This window comes from Dryas octopetala, chromosome 4, assembly GCF_963921425.1.
Source record: "Dryas octopetala chromosome 4, drDryOcto1.1, whole genome shotgun sequence".
Taxonomy (NCBI): Eukaryota; Viridiplantae; Streptophyta; class Magnoliopsida; order Rosales; family Rosaceae; genus Dryas; species Dryas octopetala.
The window spans coordinates 17,041,163-17,059,302 of record NC_141369.1 but is presented as its reverse complement, the minus strand read 5'-3'; the positions used below and the strand labels follow the sequence as shown (position 1 = coordinate 17,059,302).

Genomic DNA, 18,140 nt, shown 5'->3' with positions numbered 1-18,140 from the left:
TTAATATTCTTAACTCTCAAACCTTATTTTTTAAGGTAAACATTACTTTACTTAGTACAATGATTTATGAAATTAGTATATTTTATCTATATTCAAAATTTAAAGGCCTAATTATGCTTTTGATTTCAGTGTTTTAAGTTATTTTTCATTTTAGTCATTATAGTTCAAAAAGTTCTATCAAATTTTTATAACTTATTTTAATTTGCAATTAAGGTAAAACAATTTCGTCATTTTTTTTTGACGGTTTGATATTAATGTTGCACCCACATGGGGACTCGCACTCATGCCAATTCAAATTCACCATGTCCCCGCCACGACATCAAATCATAAAGGGAATTGATACAAATATAACATTGATTGCAAAGTAAAATAAACATCTGTAAAAAAATATCCAAGCCATAAGGACAAAATGTAAAGTTTTTAAACCTTTCTGATCCATCCGTGCAAATTGCAAAGTCAATGACTTTCAAGGCACGGCATTAATACTTATAACAATCTCTCTCTCTCTCTCTCTCTCCAACCTCAGCTGAATGAATTCAAGTTTTGAGTTTTCACATACAACTTTAAGCTGTTTCACGTGTGCAAACTGCAAAGCCAGTCAAACTTGGCAGCTAGCTTCTCATGCAACTATGAAAGCAAAGTTGAATTTCAAAAATTAAAAACAATTTCACATTTAATCACCACCACGATTTGATGAAAGTTGTTGATAAATCATGACGGTGATCAAATACAAGATCAACAACAATTTTAAACTTTAAATAGTAAAAAAATATGTATATATAAATTTATGCATGATGTCAAATTGGGTATATAAAAGAATGGTTATATATGCTTGCATGTTAATGTTGTGCATTAAATAAAGAAAACAACACTGCAATAAAGACTAAAGGCAGGCTAGGCAGCACCTTGAACTGTTCCAAAACTAGAATAAAAAAAAAAAATAACAACAACAACAAAACTTTGGTATAATAAATTCACACCAACAAAGACAAAGAAAAAAGCAAACCCAACAAAGAAAAGTCTCTAGTCTTCATCTCCTCTCCATCCCCAACTGTCTTATCATTGTCATATACCCTTTGAAATTGAGCTTGGAACTCTGTCCATGGAGGATTACAGATCCAAGTCATGCAGAGATGGGGGGATGCAGATGGAGGTGTACTATGGAGGCAAGCCAGCTCCAACAAGCATGCAGGATCTGAGGAGTTACAGTGTGCCACATCATCATCATCATCAGATGGGTAAGGAGGTGAAGGTCAAGAAAGGGAAGAGCAGTTTGGGGTCCACATCAAAGAGCTGGATCTTGAGTGACCCAGAGTTGCAGAGGAAGAAGAGGGTTGCTGGCTACAAGGTTTATACTGCAGAGGAGAAGATGAAAGGGTCTATCAGGAAGAGCTTCAGGTGGATCAAGAACATTGTCTATGCCTGGAGATGATTACTGGGTACTTGAAAAAAAAAGAGAAAAAAAATTGAATCCTTTTGGGTTTGTTTTCAGCAGTATCTGTTGTTCTGGGTTGTGAGGTTTGTTATCTGTCTGAGAATCTTGAATGGCAAAGAAATTGATAATAAAAAAAGAGAATCCTATACTTATGCTCTATATAGATTCATTATAGTTTTAGAACTTCTTGTCCTTCATTGGGTTTCAAGAAAGCTTAATTAGTCTTTTTTCTGCTGAGCAAGAAAGTGCTTGGTCTATGATATCAAATTTATATACATCTCTATTCATACTCCAAAGCCAATGTGATTGAGATCTATACTAGTGTGATGGTTGTTTTTGGAATTCAAATTGTTGAAGGTCTGTTGTTAACATTTGTGTAGGCATGTCTACACAGTATAATATGTTATCAATCGGGATAAATTGTTGTTTGAATGCATGATTCGGATAAAATGTTTTAAGAATATAACCCACTGGATATTTTGTGAGAATTTTACAATGACTAAATGAATTTCATTAGTTTCTGAATTCTAATCTTGCAAGTTTTGGTTTCTAACTTTTGCTCAGTTGAGATCTTCCCACATGGAAGGTTGTAGGTGTAAACAATTCTGCAATTCGTTTTGGGCATTCACTCCTGCTGCAGATTTCAAAAACCAAACACAAATATACCACTAGGCCTCTCATTTAGAAAGGGTTTACTTCCAAATAACTGGTCTAAGACTACTTTGAAAAATGACTTGTCAAATAGTAAGTCCTTTTTCATTGTAAGAAGATTTAAAATACTCCAGACATCTCATACAATTACACTCCAGACAATGAAAGCCGAAGAGAATCCTAGCAAAACAAAAAACTAAAGCTCCATTGCGGCCGTCTTTGGCATCCTTGAAAAATTGTCACATAGGCCTTGGAATATTTGGGTATACATGCTTATATTACAATGTTTTCATTCTGCATTTTTCCACAAATCCAAAGCCTGGTTTCAGAAGACCCAATGTACCCAGATAGATATCCAGCAGTTGAGACAATGTTTCCTGATATTTTGTCACAGAGACATTTCTCAGCTTATACCATCTGAATAGACAAGGGAAAGTTTCTCTATATCAAACCTTTGAATAACAGGACTCTGATAATTGAATGAACACCTTGGAATGATCCTCTTCAAACTACAAAACAGAAAACTTGGATAGCCACCACATCTACAAGATGCCGGCCCATTTTCATTCACAAGAAAATACATTTTAAGTTGATGATGGCGAACAAAAACAAAAGTTCCTTCAAGACATAAACTAAACTAGAAAGTGTCAGAAGGGATATAGTCCCATCAATGGAAAGAAGTAGCACAAATAAGAGGGTCCTCGGAAATTTGAATATTCAAAATTGAAATGTCTTCATGCTCAGTCTGTCAGTCATTTAGGAGGGTTGGGTTAAACTATGTTGGGATTGCAAATATAAATTTGTATAGAACTCAATCTGAGTGCCAATCCACAGACTTACAGTGCCCCACCACTGTCTGTCTTTAAGCATGCATCTCTCAGCAAAGGAGGTTTCAGGACAACATATTTGGTGAAGTTATATATAAGGAACCTCAGGGTATAATGAAATTGTCATTAGAAATTACAAGGTAACATATCACCTTAAAAATACTTCTTTGTGTCCTTAGCCATTTAAATCACTCTTCACAAGACAGATCAATTCCAAGGTAAATAAAATGCTAATGTTCAAAGTAGAGCAAGATTTGACTATTTGTGGCAGCAGAACTTACAGTGAATGAGTGGTTCTCCTGATCCTCTTAATCATCAAATTAAGAACAAAATTAACAAGGTTCATTCTACAATTGTTTTACTCCACCACTTTCCTCAAATCCTAAGCCCAGTTCTGCAAGACCCATTTTCCCTTGAAAGATGCTCAACAATTCGCGTACTTGCTCTTCATATCTGATCACAAACCTATCCAAGAAGTACTTATTATTGGTCATCAGGATGGTAGCCATAGAAAATTCTCCCTTTACTATTAAGCCCTTTGACAGAAGAAGTCTAATAACTGAACACCTAGGTATGATCCACTTCTCCAAACTATGAGTTAGAACACCTGGACTTCCAGCCACATCTGCAGGCTGCCAACCCATTTTGTTCACAAGAAAATCCAATTTACATGAAGAATTCTTCTCTGAAAAGTGCATAAACATGGGATTCGTTCTAAATGCAAACCAAAAATCATCTTCGGTCCAACCACACTTCCTATAAAATTCCATCTTTTGTGCCCGTTTTGATTCATCCACCAGAGTAATCACATGCAGTGCTTTCATGAATGTCGCAGTTGAAGGGAGGACCCCCATGCTCATGGCCTTGTTGACGTTTTCCTTAAACTTCTCAACTTCAAGGGACAGTGCAGCAGGATGATAGGTCACCCAGTATGAGATTGAGGGTTCTGGCACTTTAAGAGCTCTCAGAAATGAAATATTGGGAGCAATATTGCTTAGTATTTTGACCCTCAATACCCTCCTAGAGCACTTAAAGAAAATAGCAACCTTTTCGTCGAGGACAGGTACACTTTTGATGATAATATGATAACAAGGTATGAGATTTCTCTCTAAGCTTTGAAACAAATTATTTGTGTTCGAACAGAGGACCTCACCAAGGGCAGTGCCTGAAAGGCCAATAGAACCGAAAAACTCAAGTTTGGGCAAAAGGGTCTTCTCAGCATTGACTAAGAGCACCTTTGGGCGTTTCTTAACAAGTATGGAGATATGGGTATCATGGAGTCCATGGTCTTTGAGAAGCTTAAGAACCGAGTCTGGTCCTTCTGGGCTATCAAACTGTACCTTCCCGGACACAGAGAGAGCGAGTTTTGGGGACAACCCACATGAGTTTATAAGGTATGACACAGTGAAAGAGCGACCTTTTTCAGCACCCAATAATGATTTTGATGAATATGAGCTTTGAAAAAGAGGGTTCTTATGGAACCAACGCAAATGGGTCACTGAATCACCAACAATTCTACAACTTGGAAGTAAAAATCGCAATCTTTTACAGTAAATACCAAACATAATTGGAGCAAACGATGAGACACGAAGAGGAAGGAACTCACCAAATGTCAATGGCTTCTCTGCTCAGCTTCAACTGGCTAGCAATTAAATGTTGACGACTTGATTACTTCCAACGTCGATTTGGGAGGGTTTTACTCCTCCGCTCAACAGAGCCGGAACTGACAGAAGGGTACAATGGCGCTCATAAATGTACGACTGCTCATTTTCATTTGTTTATGTATTTGGATTTTGGACAATATTTTCAAAAACGGAAAATAACAATTATATTAGGGTACTGTTTTTAGTAGGGGTGTGTTTCAGATGAATCGGATTAGAAATAATGTGTTTCAATTCTAATCCAAAAAATTTTAGAATGAAATTTTTAATCCAGAAAATCGGAATTTTAACGTCTCATTCCAATTCAGAATTTTTGGATTTCTTAGAATTTTCAAAATTTTTCGGAATATCACATTTTCAGAACATTCGGATAAAAATTTAAAATTTTCAGATAAAAAATCATAATCTTTATGGTTTTTGTTTTGTTTTTGTTTTTGGTATAATAGCCCATATCTAATATCTTAGAAGAGGGGATTAATCTTTAAACCTCATCCAACATGGTGAGAATAAATGTCACTGGCTACTAGATATATATACACACACACACACATATGATATATATATATATAAATATATATATATATATATCATGTTTGAAATTTTTAATATAATAAACTCAAATATTTAGTAATTATATAATTGTTGAGGTAGTCCCGTTGGAAGCGCAGTAAAATTGCCTCATCTTCGATCTTTCATCCCCCTTAATAAAAACAAACAAACAAACAAAAATGTAGGTGTTTTTGTTAGCATTTATGTTATTATTATACACATATATTTATAATATACATATGTTTATATTAATAGTATTAGTTATTTTTTTTAATATATATGTCTGTATATGTTTGAAACAAATAACAAATTAATGAAATATATGGTATCCCTCAAAAAAAGAAAAAAAAAAAGAAACATATAGTAGAAAATTAAATAAATGATATAATATTAATATAAATACGGAATAAATTGGCATAATTTCAGAAATATCGAATCGGAATGTCTTTGGAAAATTTCAAATTTTTCGAATCGGAATTTGGATTGAATTGGAATTTACATAAACATTCCAATTTCAATCCAATTTTTTCGAAATTTTCTGAATTCAACATTTTTGGATTTCTGATTTGATTCGAGCGTTCCAAAATTAGAAATTTTCGGATTGGAATAAGTAGAATTTGGATTTTCCAATCCAAATCACACCCCTAGTTTTTAGGACTCTCTCTCAACCAAAAAAAAAAAGGTACTATTTTTAGGGGAAAAAAATCACCCACCGATATATATCTTTCCCAAGAATTTGGGAATATATTTAATCAAAAAGTCAATTTTTTCTAATCCCATATTTATTAAAGTGGTTTTGATCGACTGATCGATAGAGTGCAACTTGGACCGGGTCAACCTGAGCCTGTCCGAACTCAACTTGGTGTTTGAACCCGTGTGAGAGGATTTGAAAAAGTCAAAATCCGCATGAACTTGAACTTGACTTCAATCCGAATTTTTTGGGTTGGGCTTGGGTAGAGGTCATGTCCGCCCAAGCCCGAATTTCAAACTCGATTTGTATTAGTACTAGCCTTTCCACACTCGTTTCCGCGAGTGCGAAGCGGCTCTTTCTATTAGGTAAACACCGATATTTTGGCATGCGTAATCATTTTAATCGGAAAGTAAATTTGAAAAAATTAACTAAGGAGAGAGAGGCGGCAAACCAATTCTCATTGGCTGGAAAGTAAATTTGGGAAATATATAACCGACCATTGAATTTAAGCTGAAACGATCTCAGCCATTCGGACTTGGAGATAATTAAAAAACAGTTGTGTTTTATTATATAGATTATGTTATAATCTAAATATTAGATTACATTTTAGTTTAAATTAATAAAGAATATTTAGTTTATATATTGTTATTGAAGATGAACTAAAGATTTAAAAGGAGATCGAAATATGAATTCTATTTTATATATTTTTGTGTGGAATTAAACATAAACTATGGTGTTCAGTTGTGATGTTGTTATTATTATTTTATCTTCATGTTGAAGCCTTGAAGATATTGTTTTGTTTTATTTGAACTTAGTCCATATATGAAATTTTGAACTATGGGGATTGATTAATTGATTTTTTTATACTTTTATCAATTGATTAATTGATTAATTGAACTATGGGAAATTTTGTTATACTTTTATCAAGATTTTTTTTTTTTTTTTTCACAAGTTGAAACCAACTCGTCCCTTGATTTTGCTGATTGAGTCCAACCCAAAGAAATTGGGTAACCCAAATCCAACCCGAGCCCAACCCGAATTGAGGTTGGATTGTGGTGGGTTCACTTATTTGCAACCCTCCTAAATCAGAACCCAAGCCCGAATCCGAACCCGAAAAATAAAGTATGGGTTGACCTTTCAACCCGCCCGAGTTGCACCCCTAGTTTAAGAACATCAAACGCGCACAAAAATTGTCATTTTTGTTACAAATTTTTTTTGCTTATGTTCTTAAAAGTAATAGATCAAACTGGTATCATTCTAAGAGCTCTTAAAATTAAAAATAGTCTTTTTAAAAACTTATATGGCAATGACATGTCACATGTTATTTGGCACCTTAGCACTACTCTTAGTAAAATGTATTTACCAAATATGAGTGAGAGTCCAGATTTTAAATTCCCGGTTTTCCTTCGCCAATCAAGTACGGGACGTACTACTGATTGATTCTAGACCAGTTTGACTGGGGAATACCTTTGATATAATAGAACGGAAAGCAAGCAAAGCTAATTCCAAGGATTCGTAATTTGGATTTTGGATAGTGCACTGAGGAAATAGCAGAAATAGGACCTAAAGCGCCGACGCTTGTCCGCCGACTCCTCTATTTATAGATTTATATTCTATGATGGAAGAATTAAGCCTCGAGCTATAGTGTGCGTACTCGATATGAGAATATCTCATACTTATTCTCAAGCCTTCATTTTACAAACCAAATGGACCCTTGATGTATTGGAAATAAAGATAGACTTGAGAGAGGCCCCTTTGCAGTCATGCTGGGCAAATGGACAGTAATAAAGAGAGGAAGCCTAATTTACTAACTATGGTGCGAGTAATGGACACAGATAAATACATTTGTACTGGGATGGCTCCAGATAAGGACTCTGGATAATGAACTAGAGCAATTAGGATTGATAGGAAGGATTGGGTGATTTTGGCATCCATAGTTTTCATAATTTCTTTCCCCCTTTTAGTGGAAATGAAGTCTGTTTTATAGGCAAAGGTTGACATTAAATGTCCTCCTTAAGAGCCTTACCAGTTTTCCCCCCTGCAGGTAGGTCTGTGAACCTTTCTTTTGTGAGTTCCTCCAGTCTTATTCAAAGAGAGACAGTCTGAAGTTGGCTAGTTTGATGGCATATGTTGACTCCTTCAAAAAGTACAAGGCTCCTAAAATCTATAGGCAATAATAGGTTCTCTGAGTTTCACTACATTCTTGTATTCGAGTCATTAAATGGGCTTTAGGAATGGTGCAAAAAACCCTGAAGCTTTACTTGGGTTTTTATGATAAGCTCCAGATTGGCTTTGGAGGGCTCCTGATGAATTTTTGAGATCCTCGAACATGAGGCTACTCAAGCTATAATGAGCTATTAAGAGGAAAGAATGTATGCGTATAAAAGAAAAAATTTCTCATCAAGAAAGAAATTACTCTTGAATATAACCTTTGCCAATTTGAAATGCAAAACAAGTGAAGCCAAAAAAAAAAAAAAGTACATATATAGCAGCAAATGTTGTGGGATTCTGAACAAAGTAAAACCTTTTAAAAGTTTGGCATACCATAAAGAAAAAAAATTGAAATTAAGAAACCAATGTTACAGCAAGAATAACAAGACTGAAACCAATACAGTTCATTGTTACAGAAGCAAAACTCTAGGGAACAGATGCTTGCATTTGCAAGAAGTAGATGGGGGTAGTATGTAAGATATGCATGCTTGTTTTACAATGTTTTCATTCTAAGTTTTTCGACAAATCCAAAGCCTGGTTCCAGGAGACCCAATGCATCCAGATAGTTATCTAATGTTGCAGAACTTACAATGAATTAAGTGGTTCTTATAAACCTCTTAATCATCAAATTAAAAACATTAACAAGCTTATTCCTACAATTGTTTGCAATTATTTCACTCCAACTCTTTCCTCAAATCCCAAGCCCAGTTCTGCAAGACCCATTTTCCGTTCAAAGAGGCCCAACAATTCAGGTACTTGCTCTTGATATTTGATCACAAACCTATCCAAGAAGTACTTCTTAGTGCTCATCAGAATGGTACTTAACAAAAATTGTCCCTTTACTATTAAGCCCTTTGACAGAAGAAGTCTAATAACTGAACACCTAGGTATTATCCACTTCTCCAAACTATAAGTTAGAGCACCTGGACTTCCAGCCACATCAGCAGGCTGCCAACCCATTTTGTTCACAAGAAAATCCATTTTACTCGAAACATGCTTCTCTGAAAAGTACAAAAACAAGGGATTCGTTCTAAATGCAAACCAAAAATCATCTTCGGTCCAACCACACTTCCTATAAAATTCCACCTTTTGTGCCCGTTTTGATTCATCCACCAGAGTAATCACATGCACTGCTTTCATGAATGTCGCAGTTGAAGGGAGGAACCCCATGCTCATGGCCTTGTTGACGTTTTCCTTAAACTTCTCAGCTTCAAGGGACACTACAGCAGGATGATAGGTCACCCAGTATGAGATTGAGGTTTCTGGCACTTTAAGAGCTCTCAGAAATGAAATATTGGGAGTAATATTGCTTAGTATTTTGACCCTCGATACCCTCCTAGAGCACTTAAAGAAAATAGCAACCTTTTCGTCGAGGACAGGTAAACTTTTGAGGATATGATAACAAGGTATGAGATTTCTCTCTAAGCTTCGAAACAAATTATTTGTGTTCGAACAGAGGACCTCACCAAGGGCAGTGCCTGAAAGGCCAATAGAACCGAAAAACTCAAGTTTGGGCAAAAGGGTCTTCTGAGCTTTGGCTAAGAGCACCTTGGGGCGTTTCTTAACAAGTATGGAGATTTGGGTATCATGGAGTCCATGGTCTTTGAGAAGCTTAAGAACCGAGTCTGGTCCCTCTGGGCTATCAAACTGTACCTTCCCAGACACAGAGAGAGCGAGTTTTGGGGACAACCCACATGAGTTTTTAAGGTATGACACAGTAAAAGAGCGACCTTTTTCAGCACCCAATAATGATTTTGATGAATATGAGCTGAGAAAAAGAGGTGTCGTATGGATCCAACGCCAATGGGTCACAGATTCACCAACAATTCTACAACTTGGAAGTAGAAATCGCAATCTTTTACAGCAAAAACCAAACATAATTGAAGCAAACGATGAGACACGAAGAGGAAGGAACTCACCAAATGCCAATGGCTTCTCTGTGCTCAGCTTCAACCGGCCAGCAATTAAATGTTGATGAATTGATTACTTCCTACGTCGATTTGGGAGGGTTTTGCTCCTCCGCTCAACAGAGCCGGAACTGACTGAAGGGTACACTGGCGCTCATAAATGTACGAGGGCTCATTTTCACTTTGCTTATGTATTTGGATTTTGGACGATATTTTCAAAAAGGGAAAATAGCAACTATAGGGCACTGTTGTTAGGTGAAAAAAAATCACCCCCCATTATGTATCTTTCCCAAGAATTTGGGAGTATATTTAATCAAAAAGTCAAATTTTTTCTAATCCCATATTTATTAAAGTGGTTGCCGATTGATCGGCAGTCTAAGAACCGTCTAACACATACGGAAATTGTCCTTTTTGTTACAAAATTTTGTTGTTTATATTCTTAAAGGTAATAAATCAAACTTTCATAGTTCTAAGAGGTCTTAAAATTAAAAGAGGTTATATAGTTTGTTTAGAAGGTTATGTGGTAATGTCATGTTATATGTCATTAGGCGCAAAATATTAAGCACTCTAGCACTACTCTTAGTGAGAATGTGTGTACCAAATATGAGTGAGAGTGCATCTGCTTACTCAATATGAGAATATCTCATACTTATTCTCAAGCCTTCATTTTACGAACCAAATGAACCCTTGGTGTATTGGAAATAAAGATAGATGTGAGAAAGGCCTCGTTGCAGTCATGTTGGGCTAATGTACAAATGTACAATAATAAAGGGGTAAAATATATTTTTGGTCATTGTATTTTGAACCGAAAGCACATTTGGTCATCGTGATTTCAATTTTGTTAATTTGATCTCTGTGTTTTATGAAGTTTGTAATCTTAGGACAATTTTAACAAAAATCAAATCTTCAATTTCGGGAAAAAATATCCACTTATTTTCAAGAAACGTTTTGTTGGGGGATTGAAAGATCATCTAATGGTCTTTCTAAAACTACTTTCAATTTTCATTTTCATGTTTATTTGCTAAAGAAATTGAGGCTAAAAAAATGTTTAGGGTTTGAACCTTAAATCTGTGATTTCTTTAAATTTTTGTTTGAAAATAAAATATTCAAAGTTATATACATAATTTTGAGTCATTCTTGAGTAAAACTTGCTAATTTAAACAAGTTATTAGTTTTGATTTGAAGAAAAGTTTTATGTTAGATGTATAATGTACCAAAATTGCAAAAAATATAAAACATATGGACCAAATTGACAAAATTGAAACCACGAGGACTAAATGTACTTTTGGCTCAAAAATGTCTTTTACCCATAATAAAGAGGGGAGGGCGAATTTACTAACTATGTGCGAGTAATGGTCACAGATAAATACATTTGTATTTGGATGGCTCCAGATAAGGACTCTGGATAATGAACCTAGAGTAATTAGGATTGCCACATAATGAACCCAGAGTAATTAGTGTTCATAATTTATTTCCCCCTTTTAGTGGAAATGAAGTCTGTTTTATAGGCAAAGGTTGACATAAATGCCCTCCTTAAACCCTCACAAGTTTCCACTCCCCCTGCAGGTAGGTCTGTGAACCTTTCTTTGGTGAGTTCCTCCAATATACAAAGAGACAGTCTGAAGCTGGCTAGTTTGATGGCATATGTTCACTCCTTCAAAAAGTGCAAGGTTCCTAAAATCTATAGGCAATAATAGGTCTACATTCTTGTATTCGAGTCATTAAATGGGCTTTTGGAAGGGTGCAAAGCAGCTGGAGCTTTACTTGGGTTTTTCTGATAAGCTCCAGATTAGCTTTGGAGGGCTCCTGATGAATTTTTGAGATCCTCGAGCATGAGCCTACTCAAGCTATAATGAGCTACTAAGAGGAAAGAATGTATGCATATATAAGAAGAAATTACTCTTGAATCTAACTTTTGCAAATTTGAAATGCAAAACAAGTGAAGCCAAAAAAAAAAAAAAAACATATATAGCAACAAATGTTCTGGGATTCTGAACAAAGTAAAACCTTTTAAAAGTTTGGCATATCTTAAAGAAAAAAAAAAATTGAAATAAGAAACCAATGTTACAGAAAGAATAACAAGACTGAAACCAATACAGTTCATTGTTATAGAAGCGGAACTCTAGGGAAAAGATGCTTGCATTTGCAAGAAGTAGATGGGGGTAGTATGTAAGATATGCATGCTTGTTTTACAATGTTTTCATTTGAAGTTTTTCAACAAATCCAAAGCCTGGTTCCAGTAGACCCAATGCATCCAGATAGTTATCTAACAGTTGAGACAATGTTTCCTGATATCTTTTTCACACTTAAACTTACCAAAGACATTTCTCAGGTGATACCAATACAATAGATAGGGACAAGTCTTTGGATAGTAGGACTCTGATAACAGAACACCTTGGAATGATTCCTCTTCAAATTATAGAAAGACAACTTGGAATTCTGGCCACATCTACAGGACGCCAGCCATTTATTCAGCATAAAATACATTGTAAGTCGTTGATGCCGACCAAATCTCCATCAAGACATAACCTAATTAGTGTCAGAAGGGATATAGACCCAAATGAAGAAACTAGCATAAACAACAGGGTTCTAAGAAAATTTAAATACTCACAATTGAAATGTCCATGCTCAGCCATTTAGGAGATTGGGTGCCTGCTCAGCCATATGGAAATTCATATTTTACATATAACCTTAAAAATACATCTTTGTGTGTATGCTGCACACCCATTTAAAATCACCCTATGGAAGACACATACAAATAAAAGAAATGCTATTGTAATGCTCACAGTAGAGCAAAATTTGACTGTTTGTTGCAGAACTTACAATGAATTAAGTGGTTATTATGAACCTCTTAATCATCAAACTAAGAACATCAAAAATCTTATTCCTACAATTGTTTGCAATTATTTCACTCCACCTCTTTCCTCAAATCCTAAGCCCAGTTCTGTAAGACCCATTTTCCGTTCAAAGAGGGCCAACAATTCAGAAACTTGCTCTTCATACCTGATCACAAACCTATCCAAGAAGTACTTCGTACTGTTCATCAGAATGGTACTTAACGAAAATTGTCCCTTTACTATTAAGCCCTTTGACAGAAGAAGTCTAATAACTGAACACCTAGGTATGATCCACTTCTCCAAACTATAAGTTAGAACACCTGGACTTCCAGCCACATCTGCAGGCTGCCAACCCATTTTGTTCACAAGAAAATCCATTTTACTCGAAAAATGCTTCTCTGACAAGTTCATAAACAAGGGATTCGTTCTAAATGCAAACCAAAAATCATCTTCGGTCCAACCACACTTCCTATAAAATTCCACCTTTTGTGCCCATTTTGATTCATCCACCAGAGTAATCACATGCACTGCTTTCATGAATGTCGCAGTTGAAGGGAGGAACCCCATGGTCATGGCCTTGTTGACATTTTCCTTAAACTTCTCAGTTTCAAGGGACACTACGCCAAGATGATGGATCACCCACCAAGAGATTGAGGCTTCTGACACTTTAAGTGTTCTCAGAACTGAAATATTGGGAGCAATGTTGCTTAGTACTTTGTCTCGCAGTATCCAATACGAGTTCCTGAGAAAAAAAGCCGACTTTTCGTCTAGGAGAAGCACACTTTTGATGAAATTATAACAGGGTATGAGACTTCACTCCAAGCTTCGTGTCAAAATGACTGGGTTGCAACAGACGACCTGAGCAAGGCCAGTGCCTGAAAGGCCAATTGAAGCTAAAAACTCAAGTTTGGGAGAAAGGGTCTTCTCAGCATTGGCTAAAAGCAGCTTTGGGCGGTGCTTAATAAGTTTGGAGATGTGGGTATCACGGAGTCCATGGTCTTTGAGAAGCTTAAGAACCGAGTCTGGTCCATCCGGGGTATCTAAGTGTACCTTCTTGCACACAGAGAGAGCGAGTTCTGGGGACAACCCACATGAGTTTATAAGGTATGACACAGTAAAAGAGCGACCTTTTTCAGTACCGAATAGTGATTTTGATGAATATGATCTGATAAAAAGAGGTGCCTTTTGAAAGCAATGCAAATGGGTCACCAAATCACCAACAATTGTACAACTTGGAAGTAGAAATTTCAGTCTTTTGTAACAAAAACCAAACATAATTGGAGCAGACGATCAGACAAAAATGCAGTACTAGCCAACAAGAACGGACTCACCAAATACCAATGGTTGCTTTGCTCAACTTCAACCGGCTAGCAATTAAATGTTGATGAATTAATTGCATCCTACAACAATTCTGGATTTAGGGTTTTGTACCTAGGTCGATTTGGGATTAGGGTTTTGCTCCTCCGCTCATGGCTTGTAGAACCAGAAACTGACTGAAGGGTACAATGGCGCTCATAAAAGTTCTCATTTTCAATTTTTTTTTTTTCCTTTTTTAATGTATTTAAGTGCAGTACTTAGGTCACTCAATTTTTTAAAATTACAAATTATTATTTAATGCATGATCATAATCGTTTGTTTTTGGATTATTTATTATAAATTATTTATCTAAAAAATTAAATAAATCAAAAATTGTTTGGATATATAACTCTTGTTGATTAAATAGAATAAAACAACGATTTGATCAAAAAATTAATTTTTAATCGAAAACAATCGTTTTTTTTTTACTTAATTAATAATAGTTATATAACGATTTTCAATTAATTTGATTTTCTGCAAAGATGATTTTTAATAATTTTTTATGGAGTGACCTTGGAGTACCCAGGAGATAACCCAAGTACTCTCCATTTTGAAATCAATAACTATTTTATAGCTTAATTGAACTAAAGACTAAATAAAAATTGGTAATGTTTTTAAAGTCTATTAAGGTAACAATAGCATGTAGACATAATGAGCACTCTTAAATTTGTGTCTCAAATTTAGATTTCAAATGATGTGAGATTATACATGTAAAAACATTACTTGAGAAATAAGAGTAAATACTGTTATATCATTTAGAATCCAAATTTACAATACAAATATAAGATTCCTAATATTATTCGACGTAATATCCCTTTAAGAAATTAAATGGGCAAATCATACCTGAAATTCATGGCATGCCACTATATAAGGCTTATAAGCTACATATATGATATTCAATCCCATAAAAAAAATAAAGAAGCTACATATATCCAAGTCCTTTCAAATTGATGACTTAATATTATTGGATGACCAAACACTAATAGATGGTTTGAGATAGGGGTGGAAACGGTACGGTTACCATACTGAAACCTTGATACCGCATCCCGACCGCTAGAGGTCGAAACCGCTGTTTTTGTCACCGATACTGTGCCGACGGTTTGCGATAACCGCAATTTTCAGTTGCGGTCGGAGAAGGGCGGCATCGGCATGGTACTTGGCTTGCCGAAACTTGAGAGAGACAGCGAGATAGATAGATGGAGATCGAGAGAGCGAGACAGAGAAAGAGACAAGAAGATGGAGATAGCGAGACAGAGAGATGAAGATGGAGAGAGAGAGAGAGAGAGATGGTGGCAACATGATGAATATTTTATCAACTGGTGGTGGTAGAGATCATCAAGGAGTGGATCAGTGGTGAAATTTGCAGCAAATTCCTTTCATGGGTGGGTTTGATTAGTCAATCACACCATCAACAGGTTTGTTATACGCATTTAATCAAACTGGGGGTGAGCAAGGTGGTATGGTTGATGGAGAGTGCAGCAGCAGCAGCCAGCAACTAAGAGACAAAGAGAGAGTTGGGACTGTGATCGCAAAGAGACAAAGAGAGTTGGGATCGGTGGTGGCTGGGTAAATTGTATTAATGTATTAGGGATTTAAGGGTGTGGGTGTGTGAGATTTGGGCTTGACTAAAAAAAAAAACACAAACAAAAGGCCCAATAAAAATACACGACAGAGGCCCAAACAAACACAAGACAAATGCTAAAAGACCCACAAAACAGATCAAAAATAGAAGATGATGAACTGCTTTCTGCAAATCTGAAACCAGAGAAGAAGAATAAGAGAAAAAGAAGATGAGAATAAGAGAAGAAGAAGAGGTATCGGTACGGATCGGTATACCGTCGGCATGAGTATATCAATACTATTTCAATCCCGTTTTTAGTCGGTACGGTACAGTATTTACTCCGATACCGAAAATTCAAAAAAAATACCATACCGATCGGTACGGTACCGGAACGGCAACGGTATTTTTCGGTAAATCGGTAAAAAAAATCAGCCCTAGTTTGAGACATGCGAAACAACAGTTACTGCAAGCATTCCCACTCTGTCAGCCCCATTGCCACTATTTTCGGTGGTGATAGAGGGGTCCCTGTAACAGATGGCTGGTTATGCCCCATTGCCATTACCTTGATCTTGATGGCTGGTTATATCCATGTGGGAAACAAGTGTTTGTCAAAATTTTCATCGTATGAAATCTAAATATTACTATAAAGATTCCTGCAAAAACAAAAAACAAAAAAAAAAAAACCATTAATACAAAGATAAAACAAGTGTGTTCAAAATAAGTCTGACATCATAGGTCATTGTGAGATCCGTATCGCATCATAAATATTAAAATGATAATTATTTAATCAAATGGTTAATAATTTTTTGAGGTTTAATATCTATAGAGTATGATCTTTGAATGAATACTTAAAATATAAATAATTGAAACTATAAAACTACAATTTCAAGCGGAACCCACAATGAGCCCTTCAAATAACCTGATTCGAGGATCCCCAAATGCAAGATGACTAGCTACAAATTGTCATAACACAACATTGTCTACCTTTCTAGCATGCATTCGGCATTCCTACCACGAGTTATTCGCAACTAACTGGCAAAAGTAAACATAATTACACAAGACATCCTATATTCTTATTGCTAATAAAAACGACTTTGAAATTACACATAGCAAGAGACAAAATGCTTAACAAGCTTTGACATATGTTACCTTCTCTACCGCTAATGATATCTTTAAGTGAAACAAAGCTTGGAATATGATCAAATGCTTGCAAAATCATTGTTGGTAAACCATCAATGGAAGCCTCCACAGAACTCACTTCTCCATGATTAGTTACTGGATAAGCAAACAATATATATCTATATGTGAGCAAGACACGTCCCTCCTCTGTAAGTTTCAATATGTGAGGGAGAGCCAACCTCTCAAGACTCCAAGTCTAAAAGTTGCTTTTGGGAAAGGTCCCTTTTGAAGAGCAATGAAAGATTCTTCTAAAGGACAAGGGGGAAGTGGAAACTGTTGGAAATGCTTGGTATCAACATCAAAGGCACACCACCACTCTTATTTCATAGACCAGTCCAATGAAGAAACCCATTAAGAAAAATCCCATATGGTTTATATTTTTGGGTAAGAGGGTATACACATTTCCCAATGTTTCTCCAAATCAGAGAGCCAACAGTCAAAACCATGACCTTCCCTTCATCAGATGTGTTGCTTGGAGAGATAATTAGAATCACTTTGTAGACATCAAAGATGGGACTAAAACAAAACCCACAATTAAAAGAGACATTACTAATTTTCTTACTAGGTCTTGGAAGAGCTAAAGACTCACCAGTAATGGGATTGCATATGTAAAAAGATCCATAGGTTGTTGTACGTCCATCTTACAAGCAGAGGAAACCATTACATGAACCCACAACTTGTAAACCAGAATTTAAGGAAAATTCATGAAGAACCATATCGTTTGGGTTTGAGGCCTTGTCGAGGTAAACCAAGCTGAAGTGTTTTTTCAATTCGCGTGAGGGGTACATGCTCATGCAGCCATGGAGTAAAAGACAAGCCGGTGTTTGCGAAAATCGATATTTGGTGTACTTGGGGTCTCTGAGTAAACCGCGCCAAGCCTTGCAGACACACCTGCTTTGGAAGACAGTCTTTGTTGGGATTTTGCAGAAGATCTCTGTTATTATGTGGTCTTGCAATTTCAGAATGTAGGGTACCTTATAATGCTCTTCTTCTCCATACTGATTTGGCGGTCGCCATGTTCGTTTGATTTTATTCATGGATGAAGCATTGTTGTTTTGTTGTGGGAATAATGGAGAGGCGTCCCAGAGGTTTAGGGTTTGAATAAGCGTTCAGCTCAGCATAAAAATAGGTATCAGCAATGGACCAGCTTTGAGACCAAGGGGTTCAAGTCTATTCTTGAAACTGATAAAAATATATGCCACACTAATTCAGCATGTTGTTTTATATGTTCTAAGAGAAAGAAAGATTTTACAGAAACATTTCATACTTTTTAAT

General features: G+C 35.9%; 3 protein-coding genes and 1 pseudogene across 3 annotated transcripts; 1 reads left to right on the top strand and 3 right to left on the bottom strand.

Moving 5' to 3' along the window:
* The first annotated feature begins 904 nt into the window (after positions 1 to 904).
* Positions 905 to 1,777, top strand: LOC147287457 (uncharacterized). The gene has a single exon (XM_086241476.1). It carries the CDS (start codon positions 1,103 to 1,105, stop codon positions 1,430 to 1,432), a length of 330 nt encoding a protein of 109 aa, XP_086097602.1. The 5' UTR covers positions 905 to 1,102; the 3' UTR covers positions 1,433 to 1,777.
* Positions 1,778 to 2,198: 421 nt separating this feature from the next.
* LOC147287456 (uncharacterized) lies at positions 2,199 to 4,679 on the bottom strand. The gene is made up of 2 exons (XM_086241279.1): positions 2,539 to 4,679; positions 2,199 to 2,463 (listed from the first exon to the last, which is right to left on the bottom strand). Exon 1 carries the CDS (start codon positions 4,476 to 4,478, stop codon positions 3,261 to 3,263), a length of 1,218 nt encoding a protein of 405 aa, XP_086097405.1. The 5' UTR covers positions 4,479 to 4,679; the 3' UTR covers positions 2,199 to 2,463; positions 2,539 to 3,260.
* A 3,899-nt stretch (positions 4,680 to 8,578) lies between these two features.
* On the bottom strand, positions 8,579 to 10,068 carry LOC147287455 (uncharacterized). Its single transcript, XM_086241804.1, has one exon. It carries the CDS (start codon positions 9,901 to 9,903, stop codon positions 8,695 to 8,697), a length of 1,209 nt encoding a protein of 402 aa, XP_086097930.1. The 5' UTR covers positions 9,904 to 10,068; the 3' UTR covers positions 8,579 to 8,694.
* Positions 10,069 to 12,662: 2,594 nt separating this feature from the next.
* LOC147287454 (uncharacterized) lies at positions 12,663 to 14,284 on the bottom strand (annotated as a pseudogene).
* Between the last annotated feature and the right edge of the window lie 3,856 nt (positions 14,285 to 18,140).

Coding starts and splice junctions, on each gene's coding strand:
- LOC147287457 (XM_086241476.1), top strand. CDS start 1,103: ATGGAGGATTACAGATCCAAGTCATGCAGAGATGGGGGGATGCAGATG.
- LOC147287456 (XM_086241279.1), bottom strand. CDS start 4,478: ATGTTTGGTATTTACTGTAAAAGATTGCGATTTTTACTTCCAAGTTGT.
- LOC147287455 (XM_086241804.1), bottom strand. CDS start 9,903: ATGTTTGGTTTTTGCTGTAAAAGATTGCGATTTCTACTTCCAAGTTGT.